Source organism: Microchirus variegatus, assembly GCF_963457635.1.
Source record: "Microchirus variegatus genome assembly, chromosome: 18".
Classification (NCBI taxonomy): Eukaryota; Metazoa; Chordata; class Actinopteri; order Pleuronectiformes; family Soleidae; genus Microchirus; species Microchirus variegatus.
In genome coordinates, this window is record NC_139819.1 from 6181951 (window position 1) to 6199099 (window position 17149).

General features: G+C 39.3%; 2 protein-coding genes across 2 annotated transcripts in view; one reads left to right on the plus strand and one right to left on the minus strand.

The window, feature by feature from the left end:
- Positions 1–3098: 3098 nt before the first annotated feature.
- On the minus strand, positions 3099–9732 carry slc6a4b (solute carrier family 6 member 4b; the record flags this gene model as incomplete). The annotated part of the gene is made up of 13 exons (XM_083904813.1): positions 3099–3179; positions 3266–3433; positions 4577–4677; positions 4758–4857; positions 4952–5083; positions 5194–5306; positions 5420–5547; positions 6386–6489; positions 7356–7490; positions 7579–7717; positions 7833–8052; positions 8717–8851; positions 9507–9732. The coding sequence occupies 13 exons, from the start codon at positions 9730–9732 to the stop codon at positions 3099–3101; spliced, it is 1782 nt and encodes a 593-aa protein (XP_083760939.1).
- A 6561-nt stretch (positions 9733–16293) lies between these two features.
- sgsm1a (small G protein signaling modulator 1a) overlaps positions 16294–17149 on the plus strand; it is a gene marked incomplete at both ends in the record, with an annotated part of 28215 nt that continues 27359 nt past the window's right edge. Inside the window, 2 exons of the mRNA XM_083905128.1 lie at positions 16294–16300; positions 16431–16474. Coding sequence (XP_083761254.1) covers positions 16294–16300; positions 16431–16474 — 51 coding nt within the window. The remainder of the gene's footprint in view (positions 16301–16430; positions 16475–17149) is intronic.

A 17149-nucleotide genomic window follows, 5' to 3' on the forward strand; every position in this document is an offset into this window, starting at 1 on the left:
CTCACGGTGGCCTGGAATTAAAACTGGAGGCTTCTTTGAGGAAATTTACCACAACAGCGTTTCGTTATGGAAAATCTATATATATTGTTATAGACTCTCGGTTTGTCTTAATAACGGTATAAACTTGTTATTAGCTGCATTATGTTTGTCCTCTGTACATTTGAACACTGTCATGACAGCAGATATAAGGACACGTTACATTACATTTACAATAAGTGGTCTTTGGTGCAGGTTGAGCTTGTTTCCACTTTAAACATCAAATGTCAGATTCAATTCAATTGTCAAATTAATCCATTTTAAACTTCTTGTTCTTACTTTTAGAGCCTTAAATGATGTGCCGCGCCTCCACTCTCCCGGTCACCGTCTTAGGTCGTCGGGTCAGCAGCTACTATAGTGGTTCCCCAACCTTTAAAGTTTTAAAACAAGATCATTCCAAACTGTGGAACGTCTTACCTTTTATATTACGCCGCTTAAATTGTGAAGATTCTTTTTTTTAAAAAGGCAGCTGAAGACCACGTCATTCTGCAGTTTGACTGGATAAAAGCTTCTGCCCCAGCGATGCTTGTTTTTTTTAGTTTAGTTTAGTTTAGTTCAAAACACACACACACTTCTCACGTTTGAAAAGGAGGCAGATGACGTTTAAAACCTATTTAATCTCATCCTTTCTCCTTGAAATGTGAATGAATTCATCAACACAGCAGGAAGGTGTATATACGAGAAAATGCTCGCTCGGGCAGGTTTGATAGTATTGCTTGACAGAGCCTGACAGCATAGAAAATACTTCTTTTTTTTTTTTTTTTACAACATTTCTGTTCACAAAGACCAAACAGAGGCAGAATAATAACATTAACAACCTGCCTTTTACCTGAATATGTCCAATATTTATTTATTTTATTGACCTGGGGACCTAGTTTGGTCAGTAGGGGGTTGGTCAAGTGGAAAAAAAAAAAGTCAAAATCATAAATTTTATGATGATATTTCACAGAATTTCAAAATAAAAGTGTTTGCGTTGATACTAAATAGTTCACCATATACATACATATTTATGATATAAACATACAGAAATAACTCGTTATAACTTGATATTAAGAGGTGCCGCGTGTGGCCCGTGTTTTTGAGACCTCTATAATGATCGAATGGCTGATGAAAATTTAACTTGAAATATTGTCACATGGAAATTGACATGAATGACTATACAAAACATATAACAAATGCAAAATGCAATATTCTGTAAGTCTATTCACATTCATTCAAGCACATTCACTCATTCTATATGTCACTCCTGCATTTATACACCAATGCACGTCCTTTTGTCCATTAAGGAATTGTGGGAATTGGACAAAACATTTATCTTCCTCAGTTATGTCCCTGCATGTTTTGTCTAAAAATAAGAATTTGTAGCCTCCCGTTTTCTGCCCGTCGCTGTGCTCACGTTGGGTAAGAAGAGAAAGCCGCGTGCGTCTCTTTTATGTGTGGCCAGTGTTTGCCTGTTGTCTACTTCAATGGCAGTCAGTGACACAAAGGGCCTTTGATCTGGCCGCATACGTCTATCACCTCACCCCTCGCAGCTCAAATCACGGTGTGTTCAAATCACCGGGCTACACTATCGCATACGTTCATACCTGTCGTCCTTGAAGTGTTCGAGCCTTAAAACGGGACGAAAAAAAATAAATAAATGCAAAATAAAAACGGCTGAATAAGTAAAGATCTGAAGGGTTTTTTTTAAGCAGCATTTGAAGATGGAGGCTGCTCCATTTCCTCCCATGCTGATGGATTCTGGATATTGCAAATTAGCTTGTTAATTAGAAAATCTAATGGAGGTGAACGACGACAACGAGAGCCAACGACGTACAAAAGCATCACTGTATGGAGATTTACGGGCACATAATGCACTTTTGTGGATTTGAATGGGACGCAGAGCATTTGTAGTGTAATTATAAGTACACTACTACACGTATGCTAAGTATAAGCAAAGTAAAAACATTAATTATACTATAATCTATATGTTAATCTTTTGTCAGAGACTGAAAAACATCTGGAGAGACACAATATTATTAATAAATATCTAGATTATAATGTTTGTAGATACAGTGTTGTATTTAGGTGAGTTCAGGCAGAACAGGAGTTTAATGGAGCATAAGATAAAGAGAAAACACGTCACTAATTCACTGATTTGAATCGCCTGTTAGTTACGTATCAAAAGATATTTACACAATTTATTATTATATTATTTTGGCATTGGTCGTCGCCCGAGAGCCTCAATGACCTCCATTGCACAAAACTCTTTTTTTGCAGATATAATACTTTATTACGTGTATTTTGAATAAATATAAAATACATTACTGACAAATTTTTTTTATAAATGACGAACCAGTGAACAGATTTACTCGAATTGAGTCTAATGGAGTGAGCCGACCAAAACCACACTTAAGAAACACTTAAAGTGTGTGTAAAGCAAAGATTTCAGGATTTTTAGGCATGTTCTTTCTGTTAAAAGTGCTATATAAATAAGCTTTACTTACTTACTGATGCATTTAAATTCTGTACAAAATTCAGATTTGGCATGGTGGTAAATAAACATGATTTCCTGTGAGGGACAAACTTAAATGAGATGGGGGGTTTTTTTTAATCGCTTTACACGCACTTTAATTAATGTCAATTCATGCAAAAAGACTTATTAGTACATTTCACAATGTACAGAAAAATCATAGAGTCGATACAAACAACGCAATAGAAATTGAGGCGCTGAACACGGTTTAACATACAGAAATACATTTTGTCCTTGGCATCGCGTTAGTGTCGCATATACACAGTGGATTAAGGGAAGAGAGACGGGACACTGTCTACAAATGTGACTCCAACAATCTGGCAACACGTGGTTATTAGCGAGAAAAAAAAACTACCATCAACAAATCTGAATCCTACAGGTCGACCAAACTTTCTCAGTTGCCCGTCGCCAGTTATTACAAATTTAGCAGCGTTTACCGTTGTTTTTTTTACTTTAATGTCAGAGTCAGGTTTAAACAGTCGTGACGTCACCACACCACGTTCAGGCTCCAGTATCTATGAGTAGTACGTGTGGTTTCTTTCCTCTCTTTCTATGGCACGGTGACCATGTTGAAGCTGTCGGTGTGGCTCTCTGGTATGGTCCTCTCTGGTCTCAGACACACTGCCAACCTCTGTGGAGAATCACACGGGCATGAACGCGACGCATCATTTAAAAAGGGGAATATTCAAAAAAAGACTAACCCCTCCTCTGTCTGACCTGCTTGAGCGATCCAGGAGTCCACACCAGCTTGTAGACCATGTAGATGGGGATCCACATGAAGGACGAGAGGCCGACCATGTAGCCCACGATCATGCTCCAGTCTGGGTACTTGTAATCGAACAGTGTGAGCGGCTGCGCCTTCATCAGGGAGCTCACTATGATGTACTGAGCACAGGTGGGGATACATACGGGATAGTTCCATTTGTGTTTATTGTGTGTTTATGTAAATTATTAAAGAAATATATGAAGGAAGGTAATAATTCAAAATGTCAAGTGGAGCACAACAAGGAAGATGAATGCAAATAAGAGCCATGGATATTATACTGAATGGGGAACTGACATTTGGCCAAGCGTTTTTCAATATTAGTGCTATTTCATGTCGTAGATTTATGAGGGTTAGGTCTTAAATGACACACGGAAGATCCAGTGGTTTGGTTCTTCATTCACATCGTAGTCCAAATCTGGAGGATTTTCAGTAGATTACACTTATTCAGTGGTGTAAAGGAAACGTTTGGATAATCAAGCACAGCGCTTATTTCCCGCCAAAACTCCCACATTCGTACATCAGCAATAATGTAGCATAACGTCAAAGTAAGCAAATAACACACCTAAGTTTGACAGTTTTGTCTCAAATACAAATGAATATGCATCATTAATGATCATAAGGTCAATATTGATCAAAAAATGTGATTACCTCCCTGTCCAGCCAGCAAGTCCATGTGGGCCCTATAAGGGTTTTACACAGGCTGATAATAATGGGTCCCAAGTGGGATTGTACCTGGTTTCCATGGTGGCCCCCCCCCCAACAAGGGCCCATGTTACTGAAAGCCCATGTCCACTTAGTACCCAGGTAGCCTGGAAAGTGTATTAAGTGGGCATGGACTTGAAGTGGGTGGACACGGATGACCACCATGGACAAACCCTTTTTGAGCCCCTATAACTCTTATGAGCCCCATATGGACATGATGGCTGGGTGGCTATAGGGTGAGTAACAAAATGAGACAAATGTACAATATATTGTATATTGTATATATGTAAATATGAACCTTAAATGTAGCCCAGAAGACGTTATTTTGAGACTGTCCTCCAACAAAACGTACATATAGGTCATATGCAGGAATTATGACCTATATTACGACCTTTACCAGCAATCTTTTAGCTTGGATGTGTCGTCATCCAGTAGATTTACTTGTGGAAAGCTAAATTTAACACATTTTTACTGCCTATAACCTTGTCTTTTTTTGCTCTAACCCTAACCTCACTAGCACCTCTGCACAGTTAAAGTCTCAGTCGGAGGTTATTTCTTACCGCCAGGAACGCTGGACTGATGGCGACCCAGCACACTCTCCAGTATAAACCTGGAGCTTTTCCCAACATGGCCTGAACGTCGTTGCTAAACCGTTTGATGCCTGAAAGCAGCAAAAAAGTACAATAAGGCAGGATTTTCGCAAATACATTTAATTCCGGGCGATGATAATTTCTCGTTTACCGTAGAACCACGAAACGGCGATGGCCTCGAGAAAACCCACAGCGATAATGGAGCATCCGACTCCAAACTCCTCCAGGAGCTGCACCACGTACGCACCCCCCTGTGAAGAAAAGGTTTCAGGTTTTTAATTCACTGTTACCAGATTTCATAGACATTTTTTGGGGGGGGGGGGGGGTAAAAGTGTCTGGACTTACATGTGTAAGGGTGCCCAGAGAGCCCAGAAAGCAGACAACTACCAAGCACAGCACAAAGAGCTCACGTCTCTGTGATAACTGGTCGGGGTATTCGTCCAACACAGCGGTGATGATCGCCTCCAGACCACCGAACTGGAAACACACACACACAGTGATGAGGAAAACCAGCTGCATGAACATACATATATATATATATATATATATAGATACATGTATATATGTGTTTAAGTCACAGCTCGTACAGTGCTGTCCAGTCCCAGCGTGATCATCATGACGAAGAAGATGATCGCAAAGAAGGTGGAGCCCATCATGTTCGCGATGGCTTCTGGGTACGTGATGAAGAGTAAACTTGGTCCTGTGGAGAAGGAACACGCAAGGATCAGTATGTGATTTACGTTAAATTAGCTTTTTCCTCATCATGATTCCATTTTAATGATTTTTTTTTTTTTTTTTTTATCCCTTGCTGACCTTTATCCCTGGCTACGTCCTCCACCTCCACCTGCCTCATCTCTGCCATGTAGCCCAGCACCGTGAAGATGACGAACCCCGACATTAAGCTCGTCAGACAGTTCACCAAACTTGTCACGATGGCGTCACTGTTGGAGGAGAAATAACACTCGTTACTGGACAGGAGACATATTATATTTTCCTTTTATACAAATTGGTCCCCCCCCCCGAGTACCAATTTGCCCAATCCACAAATCTGCATGTTTTTGGACTGTGGGAGGAAACCGGAGAACCTGGAGAACATGCAAACTCCATGCAAGAAATACCCTTGTTCAGACCGTTCAGTGTTCAGTATTCACAATCGGAGATGACAGATTAATTCAATTTCACACCCAATCTATTGTTGACAGTAAAGCAGTAAATAGGAATGTCCACCATGGATAAAAAAAAGAAGAGAATCTTCTACCGTTACTTGTCAGAAAAGTACAAAACAAAGTGTTTCAACAAAGTGTGACTGGTAACATGCACATGTCGGATATATATACTATATCAGTACAGCAGCGTGGTGAGGTCTCAGCTCTGTGTTGACCCTTTTCTGAAGCTGAGGAGAGTTCATAAAGGAGCCCAAGCCTTTTAAAACCTAGTTGAAAAGGCTTGGGCTCCTTTATGAACTCTCCTCAGCTTCGTTATCACTCTGTGACATGGACGTACTCGTGACTAACAACCACAGGCTCCCTGTAACAACGCTAATGAGGCAGAATAATGTGTTTTTATAACCTTCACCGAGGAGGTTGGTGATAATGAGCAGCTTTACTCAAATAGAAACAAACATATTCGGATTAAATTGTATAGGGATGGCGTTTATGTCCCGAGGTTTTATAAAATACATAGAAAATAACATCAGTAATCAGTCATTTTCTCCTGAATAATGAACGCTCCTATCTTTTCTTTTCCTGGATTAGCGTCTGATAGATTCATGGATCTTACCGATAGCAGTTATTTGTGAAAGGGTTGTAGCTGGACAGAGCCAGGAGGACTCCGAAGCCTGGACCCAGGGAGAAGAATATCTGAGCGGCGGCATCGACCCACACCTGAAAAACACACACACAGCAACTTAACAGGTCCACTGTGTAAGAAACAGTGACTTCTAGTGGTGAGACTGCACGAGAGCGTCGGGGTAGAATATTCAATTTCTGCTCCCCAAAAAAACACTGGACCTTTTTATTGCTCTTACGTTGCAACACCAGAGAAATATGCATGTTCTTAATTTCTCCTTCCTGTAATTAAACATCATCCTTTTCCTATTTTTTGTTGTTGTTGTTGTTACATTAGTGCTCTGAACACTTGAGCCTTATTAAGCAAACAGCACTAGTTGCTGCACAGCTGTACGCATGCAGGGAAGATCTGAAGAGCACCTCGCACTTGGCATGAAAAAGACGGGGACAGCGCTGGTTTATTGGTGTGTGTGTGTGTGTGTGTGTGAGGGGGGGAGGGGGGGGTTGGTTCTTTGTTAATGGGCAGCAAATCTAAACCAATTATGCATCTTATTATGCCGCTCTGTGGCTTATTTATGCATCTCATTTCATCTCATCCATATTCCTTTCAAACTTGAGCACTCGCAGTGTCCAACAAACACGGGGGGACAATGAGGACGTTTCATTGACCGAAAATCTTCATATACATCTATATCTATATATCTATAGATAGATTATATATATATATGTAGGTCAAGAAATGAATAGAGTGATAGTAAACTAAGACATTTTGGAAGCTAAAGTTGGGCTATTTCAATAGTCATTAGAATTAGATTGACCCATAGTCAATTACCCAAGATAACAAACAACATTTTCTTTTCTTTACTTTGAAGGACCATTGAATGTCCAGATTAATCCGATTGGACCAAATAAGTGAATATAAGATTCTGTCCTGACCGACCGACCAACCAGGTCCAACTCACTCTGGTGTCCAGCAGTTTGTCCCACTGTGGTTTCAGGTAGAAGACCACGCCTCTCCAGGCTCCTGGCAGAGTGGCACCGCGGATCAGGAGGATGAAAAGCACAATGTAGGGTAAGGTCGCAGTCACCCACACCACCTGAGAAGAAAAAGAAAGTTAAAATCAGGATGAGATGATAAATACGACTGAATTAAATCGGGTTGTAAAGCAGTCCGTTGTTGTCCACCTTCCCTGACGTCTTCACTCCCTTCCACAGGCTGAAGTACACGATCGTGAAGATGAGGAAAAGGCAGAGCATCAGCTGCCAGCGGACGCCGCCGACGTCTCTCAGCCCTGACGACTTGTGGATCTCGAGAACGTTCCTCCTGTTCAGAAAACATGAAACATTCAGAAGACAAACGCAGCGGGGAAAAAAACACAGACACTATCGGTGTCGAGTCTACTGTGGGTTTCGTGTTACTCACACTTACATGCACTTACGTGTAAAACTCCTCTGCCGGAGACCTGGAGGAATTTGTCCAGGTGACGTTGTCCATACCAAAATAGTTGGTACAGTCCGGTGTGTTCCACACATTGTCGCAGTTGGTCCAGGGCAAGATGCTGGAGAAAGAGGAGTAGAAGTAGAAGAGCGCCCAGGCGATGATGGTGTTGTAGTAGAAAGAGACATACAGAGCGATGATACAAATGGCATATCCTATACCTGCAAACAGAGCAGAGAGAGTGGCACAGGAATCATTTAAAGTCATAACAATAATGAGAATAAACGTTATTTATACAGACAAGAACAGTGGAGAGAAAATATTAACGGGAATAAAGCTCTGACAGAATGTGCAGCGTCTGCCTGGACCGGTTGGGGTGAAAGGGAATAAGGGAAAGGAGGAGAGAGGAAGGGGGGTTAGGAGAGAGGGAGTAACAAGAAGAGATGAGAGATGGATCCCTGGATCTTTTTCTCCATTTTTTATAGCCTTGTCAATGTGAGATGTGTTTTTCACTTATTTTATTTCTTTAAATGTATTGTGTTTTATGTCATTTTAATGTTATTGTACAGTACTTTGGGCAACTGTGTTGTTTTCAAATGTGCTCTACAAATCAGGTGGATTGAATTGGATTGGATGGAAACAACAAATCAACATTTCAACAATCAAAGAAATACAACAAATATGTTCAAATTAAAATAGATAAAATAGGAGGAAAGGGAGAAACTAAGAGAAAGATTGAGAATGAACCAACGGCACAACACAAACAACAAGAACAAATTAGGTAACCTAGAACAGACTCACAATATGACACAAGGAAAAGATGGGCCAAAGAAAAAGAGGTGGGGGACAGAAAGAGGACAACATAGCACAGGTTGAGGCGGTTACCTTTGAAAATAGGACAGATGTGCTTCCATATAGAAATGGCTCCGGTTCTGTGGAACTGCCCCAGAGCCAGCTCCATGTAGAAGAGCGGCACGCCACCGAAGATGGCCATCAGAATGTACGGAATAAGGAAAGCACCTGCACAGAGATGCATCGGTTACACGTAATCTCAATATGTGCAAGAGTGAGGACTTGAAAGTTTGTTGTGATCTGGATTAAAGAGTGAAATTTGAAAGTGAGCGTCATCACCTGTTGATCAAATCCTACCATTATTATTTTTTGTTTAATTTTTAGATCAGTTTTAATACACCAGGGACCAAAAATATTACTCAGTATTCTTATAATATATATATAGTAAATAAAAGTATATACAATCATCTAGCTATCTTTTATTCCTTTTTTTTTTTATTCTTTTTCCAGTCGTGTTTTATAATATATAATTTTAATTCCCTTTTGTGTCCCTGAAATCTTGTCCTGTGCCTTTTTATTTTTCATGTGGATGATTTTAATTTAACTTAATCTCACATTTTCTAAAAATCATTGTTCAAACATGGTTAAAAACAAAATAGACGGGAAATGTCGAATAGAAAATGTGTAAAAAACTTTTTAGTTGCGCACTTCAGCACCATGGACAGCTGCCGCTAGAACCTTTTTTTAAAATAATAATTTAGAGCAAATTCAAAGCAGAACTTCTGAGATTTAATCGATTTGAAGTCTCTTAAAGAAAATGTTTTCGCATTATCTTAATTTCTTAAGTTACATTTAAATGCGCGTGCGAGTTTAAAGCACTTACCGCCGCCGTTTTGGTAACAAATGTACGGAAATCTCCAAACATTCCCCAGATCCACCGCAAAACCAACAACAGACAGAAGAAAGTCCATCTTTTTGGTCCATTTGTCCCTGGGCTCGGTCTGCGTGAGGACGTGCACCGGTAGCGCGTTGTTGGAGCTGTAGCCCGGATTCGGGGAGCCGTGCTGGGTCAGACTACCGGCCATGACCGCTGAGTCCCGCTGGAGCATCGGACTGAGAAAAAAAAAAGTCAGTCAGAGGAGAAGATCCTCACAGGAGGACGATGTCCTTCTCTGTGGTGATGACGGTGCTGAGGGGGAGGAGTTGGTGAGGAACAGAATCACAAACAGAACCTGAATCTGGATCAGATCCGGCACCACAAGGGGCCATGAAAGGGTCAGAACCGCTCATCAGATGTATTTGTTGGCCCTTTATTATGAAATACATGTAGTAGAATAAGTCAAAAAACTTTTAGGAAACGTGGAAGTAATGGTTTGTGTCACTAACCACCAACTAACTCGCAGAACTGTGGGTTAAAAGCATTACAAAACATTAAAAAGCCTCACTACACCTCCCAAAAACATCTAAACACTGTGTCATTATGTAAATATATTTGTTTATACGCCATTTGTGTTCCCCTAAAAGAGTTTTAAAGTTAATCACAAAAAAACATGTAATTTATATGGATTTATTGCCAGAAATTCAATACATTGTCCAGTGTGTACGTATAAGTGTTTAGCTTAAAAATTATAAATTATTATGTTGTGGTAGCCGTATCCCGGAGTTGTGCCTTTGAAAAATGTACACAAATAACTTAAAATTGTATATATTATTATTATTATTTAATGTTTATAATTTTTCAGTGCCAATCATACTTGATGTGTGATGATCATTGATCTAACTGACATGCCCGAAATAAACAAATAAATAAAATAAAATAAATAAATAAATAAATAAATACTTATTAAACATTAAGGGTTTTTTTTAACCTTATATTGCCTATATATATATTGTCATGATCAAAAAATTGTTATTTCAGGAAGACTTTAACAGAAAATCTACCTTCTGAGATATTTTAAAATCCAAGTTTGCACAGAAAAATATGGATTTCGTTGTAGAAACAGTGAGGTACATGGCATTGTTACATTAATACATACTTAAATAACCATAATCATGGACTAGATTAAATATTAAAGAGTGTAAGTTGATGAACAGGTAGATGATGAAGAAATAAAAAGTCACGCTGGTCTCAGGCCACGACCTGGTTCCAACTGCCACAAGTTTGTTCACAGCAGATTATAAATAGCACCTTGAATCATCTTGACTTCCTGTTTCTAACGGTTAATAAAGTTTGGCGAAGACAGCAGAAGAGAATCACGGCAGCTAAACTGCACTCATTAGGAAAACCTAATAGAAAGACTTTGTAATCAAATCCGTGGCTTTTAGCGCATAGCATTTTCAAAAACGGCTGCTAACTGGATCTTCAGAGGGGAGCATGCAGCCGCGCAGGCACGAGAGCGGGAAGAGCGGATCAAACCAAGTTAATCTGGGAAATGGATATGACACCGAGATGGGACAGGAGATGAAACTGTCACTTACAGCAGCCAAACTGTCTGACCTGGTGTCACATGACCTTTATTTTCTGTTTCAGAGGTGGGAACTTCTTTTACACCAGACATTTTTTTTTTTTCTTATAATACTTTGTTCCTGTAGTTGAGTTCTATGGTCATTTCAGCCTGCCAACATTTCATAGTTTTGTTTTATTAAAGACTCTTTCAGTGCATTTTCACTCGACTCATTTTCAGCTAAACAAATCAGAGAGTCAGAGATTTCCTCCTGTTAAGAGGGAGTTCCTTGTGTTTCCTAATTGTGTCAACTGTTGGGTTTCTCCTCTCTTCTCCCTATAATATTGTAGACGTCTCTGCCTTACTATGTGCAGCCTTGAGATAATGCACACTGCGATTTGGCGCTATACAAATCAAAATTAAACGAATGAAAATAGAATCAACAACATTAATAGACATTGAAACAAAAGACAAGTACATTACGTTGGGCTACAAGGGAAATGAACACAGAATATCAAGTTGGAGCAGTTCATTACATCGATTTAAGCTTAGCTCTGATGCAGTCCATGAACGGCTTCCAGATTTTCACAAGGTTACCAGAGGAATCATGTATTCAGAGTCTGAATTTGTCAAGTTTAAGGAGCCGCATCACTTCTCTCGGACACCGAGTCCAGCTCAGTTGGTGAGGATTTTTGCCAAAATGGCTTTCATGCAGTTCTGGCTGAATTACCATTTTGAAAACATGTGATAACTTGTGAGTTGAGCAGCAATAAGTGTGCACATTGGGGACAAAATAAAGCCAGAATGAGTGTGCAAAAGAGAGAGAGCATCCACAACATTCTAGAGAGTCTAACCTTGGAGGAATGAAGGTGACGTAGCCATGTCCGACTCAGATCTCCACTGCTCCGCTGTCAGAGCCACCAACAAATCTGCGCCTCCTATGCAGACTTTATAAATTCTAGTGAAAGATAAGTAAAGTTAGTATACAGATCAAAAAGCTGAAAAGAATGAAAGAGAAGGGAAAACAAATCAAAGACACATACAAACATGATACAATCTTACATCACCAGCTTCCTATACATGGTATCATGTTACATATGATGTGTGACATAATATTATGCAAATAAAGTTATCAAGAAAAGCCCCACAGCATGATGACAGACATCTTTGGATAAAAAAAAAAAAAAGTCATAATGTAAATAATTTTGTCAGATTCCTTGAGTTTCAGCAGAGTCAACAAACCGCTGCAGGGAAAAGACTGTGGTTGCTCAGCTGAGGTGCAGTGTGAGGAGGGAGGGGGGGCCCTCAGGGGCCAAAATACATGACAACATAATAACAAACCATACGGCACTGGCCTTCTCTAACACACAAGGCTGTCAGTGTGCATCGGCACACACGGGCAGAAGAACATCAGACTGACAGCGGCGTCTATCACGGGCCGCGGTGCCCGATAGAGCACGTCGACTCCAATCACACACGGACGTGTGCACGTGGTCCCTGCACAGAAACTCTGCTGACAGACCAACAGATATAGATATCACTCACTCACTCACTGACTCACTCTCTCCTGCTGCTGTTTCCAAATCACTGGCCAGTTTGACAGAAAAGGGAGCGATGTTATGTGATGGAGAGTGAAGAAAAACATCTTGAATGAGGTGTTCTGTGGTGACATATGTGCAACATAGGTTTGAAAAACTAACACTTTTGCTGTGGAGGAGTAAAAAATGCCTGAATATTATACATGTATATATATAAACCAGGGGCCTCAAACTCAAAATGACCTGGTTGCCAGTGAACTTCTAGGCTGGTCAAGTTTGGGAAAACATTAGTTTTACTGATTAGAAGTTAACATTATATCCTGATAATCCATCTTGATGTTGCAATAAAAAAATATTTAGGATGATATTGCACAGATTTTCAAAGTAAAAGTGTTTGTTTTGATACATAGTTCACACGATAAAACGTATTTTTGATGCAAAACAGAAGAGAAAAATATAACAAAACATTAAATCAAAAATAACATGTAGTCAATTGTGATTACACGTCTAATTTATATTTTAATGTGATAAAAAAAAAAGGAGAAAATAGAGAAAAAGCAATTTGTGGAAAAGATATTTTGAAATGGATCAACCTGTAGAGATACCAGAGACACTACCATACGATATTATTTGCGTATTTGCGATAAACTCACGCAACAGCTCTAATGAGCGTGAGCACTTGCCGCCATCTAGTGGACTGAAATGTCAATAGTTTTTTTTCACTCTAATCATCAAAACTTATATGTATTTATGTGTAACATCAGTTACAAAATGATATGCTAAAAAAAAAAAAAATCAATGTAAGCGAGATGCCTCACAAAATATCGCAATATATCATTTTATTCTATTCCCAGTCTGCCAATAAAGGTTAGAGAAAACAATAATATAAGGAGATTAAATCAATAAAACAAAAGTATTTATAGCAAGAAATAACATAAAAAAATGAAAGCTCAATTACGCAATTATTTTTTTGTAAGCACGGTGAAGCTGCTGATGTTCGCTGCTGCTTACTCGAGCACAAGTCCTGGTGTTTTGGGCGTTTGACACGACACGCTATTACCTCACATTATCTAAAGTGCTTTGTGACGAAGAGTGAGTCATCGCAACGAGGGGGGAATCCTGGCATCAAAAGAGCAACTGTGGGGGAAAATACAGGAGGAAAAAAACCAAAGCACAGCCATTACACTGAGGCCAAGAGCGTCTCCTCCTGTCAGACACTCACATTATCATATTATGTACATTATATATGTTGTTATACAAGTGGTGACGCAACTGATCGTCTCAACAGGCCACTGACTGCTGTTTGGTTTCTGTTACGTAACAAAAAAAAACAAAACAATGAGATTCACATGTTGATTCACTGAAGGAACCTGAGGATGTTTCATGTGTCATCTTGTGTTATCACTCCAACCCTCTCACAGCACCTGATCCACCTGACAGCTCCGTCCTCCAGGGGGAACAGCAGACTTCCTGCAGCTCATTGTCTGACTTTTTCCCTGAACATGAGCACAAAAACACACAGAAAACAAAGTACACATACTTCATTGCTGTACTTAAATACAAAATGCAAGTATCTGTACTTGTACTTGTACTTTTTTATTTATATTTCTAGCAACTTTTACTTTTACTCCACTACATTTCCTCTAACTATCTTTATTACTCGTTACTACCAAATACAATCAGAAGAAGAATACTTATTATTATGGTCTGTATATATTTTATAGTCTTGTTGAGCTGCATTACACTATAGTATTCACATGCTTCAACATGGGATTAAGTGTTTTGCTCATGGACAGCAGGGACAGGAATTGTACCCACAACCTTCCAGTTAAAGGACAACTCGCCCTACAACTGAGCTACCAGGGCTAAAACTTAAGTACATTTTATATGAAAAAAAATACTTTTCATACTTAAGTACAGTAAATGTCATATACCTTTAAGACTTTTACTTAAGTAACATTATAAAAAAAAAAATACTTGAAAGGTTATAATCACACACAGGCAAACTTGTTTTTATGGTGTGTACAGGGCAACAAATACGACACCAACGCCATCTTCTGGACAGAGGGAATCACAGCTGCATGACCGCGTTACAAGTTTATTACAAATTTGATTTATATAACTTTTATACAGACGTAAACTACAAATTAAAGGTCTAGTGTAAAAGTGAACACTCTTTCATTACTCACTCGCTCTGATGTGGCCTTTGGGTTCATGCTGGGGAAGCTTTTAGTCTCCTTCGTCCATTTCAGGTTTATTGTAGAAACGTGGCGGCCTGCGTAAAACAAGTACATGTAAAAGGATTAAAATACAATTATTTTCTTTGGCAAAGAAATTAAACACTTATACAAACACACTTATGAGTAGAATACACACTACGTGTTTGTTTTCCTTTCCCCACACAGGTGATTTCGACTATTACATAATGTTTTCTGGAATATATCAGGCAACCAGTTTAACGACTTTGGTTTTTAAAACTTAGAACAGATGTGCACTAAATGAGAAAATCTCCAACAAAAAAATAAAACCAAATGACTTAAGCTCAACACTATTTAGTTATCTAAAGATATGTAGATTTTTTTTATAATTCATGTAAAATGTTATTTTGGGGGGGTTTCACACACCCCAGCAGCTGCCTCCCTGTAGCACTTTATTTGATTTATATGATGTAACGTGCATAATAAATAAAATATACTATTCAAGTTATGAGTCATTTCTGTATTTTTGTTCCTGTATAGATTAATTTAGCACCATAAATGCGTTTATATTGTGAACTATTTATCGATTAACACTTTTATTTAAAAATATATGAAATATCATGAGAAATATCAGGTCTTTTTCTTAAAGTTTGACACTTAGTGGCCCCCAGGTCATTGGAATTTGAGACCCCCTATGCCACATGTGTCAAACTCAAGGCCCGGGGTCCAGATATGGCCCGTCACGTCATTTTATTTGGCTTGCGAGTGATTAATTGGTCTTAAAAATCTGTGTTAAAATAGGTATATGCTGCTTTAAGGCATGCATTGACCATAAACTTACATTTCCCACAACACATGGCGATTGCGTTACCCGCAAAGTGACGGCATCCCGCCACTAGATCACAGCGTATCATTGTATATGCATCATGTGACGAGTGAAATTGAATAAGTAATAAATACAGAAAATTATTTATCAATGTGTTACGGAGTAGTTATTTTCATTTTACATTATATTTGGTAACATTTAGTTATATTTACTCTGTATGACAGTTACATCTGGCCCTTTGAGGGTAACTATTATGCTGATGTGGCCCCCATGTGGAAAATGAGTGGCTCTATGCCACAACAAGTATTTCTTCATGTTGGCCACAAGATGGCGCCATGACAAAACATTTCCATGTTAGAGAAAAATTACAAAAAACGAACTTGTGAATCCTGTGTCAGACTCTCCGTTTTAAGCTCAGCAGCACAAATGTGTAGATTTGTCATTTAACTATGTCTTTTTTTTTTTTTTTTAAACTAAATATGTAAACAGGCTGTTTCTCCTCATAGATGATGAAGGCTCGTGAGATAATCAGCGCTCGGTGCGTCTTTAAGAGGCGTGCGTAAAGAGGAGGTGTTGTCCAGTGCGCGCCTCGTCTCTCACAGCTGATGGGAGGAGAGCTCAGTGTGCTGCTTACAGGCAGGAGACAGGATCCATGGCAACAATCATGGCAGGTCTGTGTTTTTGTGTTACCTAAATCCCGTTTGTGCTGTTGTTGCATCATAGTAAAGCAACAACGCAAAATAAGTCCAGTTGTGTTTCTATAATAAGTGGTTGTTGTTTTTTTGTGTGTGTGTGTTTCAGAGGCAGAGACTCGTCAGAAGCTGCTGCGCACCGTCAAGAAGGAGGTGGGTGGTTTTTTCAGCTCAGCAGTTTTTCATTTAGGGAAAAACAAACACTTTGCTTTGAATGAACCTGTCCAGAGAGAGAGAGAGAGAGAGAGAGAAAGAGAGAGAGAGAGGCTGCTCTCAGATCTCTATCACAACCATCCATAAGGAAGAAAGCTTGATTAAATATACAAGAAAGTCATATCTTATTATTTTTAGTTGATGTTCTTATAATATGCATTATATCTCATTGTTCTGTGTGTGTGTGTGAGCGTCAGTGCTGCTGCAGCTCAGTGATTCATCAGGTGGAGAAGCAGCATGAATGAAACACATCGTCTGTGTCGGTGTTTGTTTGTGCTCGAGAACAAACTGTATCTTACGCCGTTGTCTTACTGCGTCTGTGAGGACACCACAGAAAGGGGGTTGGGTCTGGAAGAGGACGCAGGTTTAGGTTTGGAGAGGTTAAATGAGGCGGAAGGTCTTGTGGTTTGACCTATTGACCTACTGCTTTGCTTTGTTTATGATTATTATATCGTTGGGTTGTCTTTTTGTTTACCTTTCCAACGTGACTTTGGGTCCAAATCTCTGTAACAATGGCAATTGTCAAGCCCACAGATAGCAATATTCCTTCATATGGTCATGAAACTGCTATTTGATCTAAAATAAATGAATGCAAACACACAAATTCAACCATTT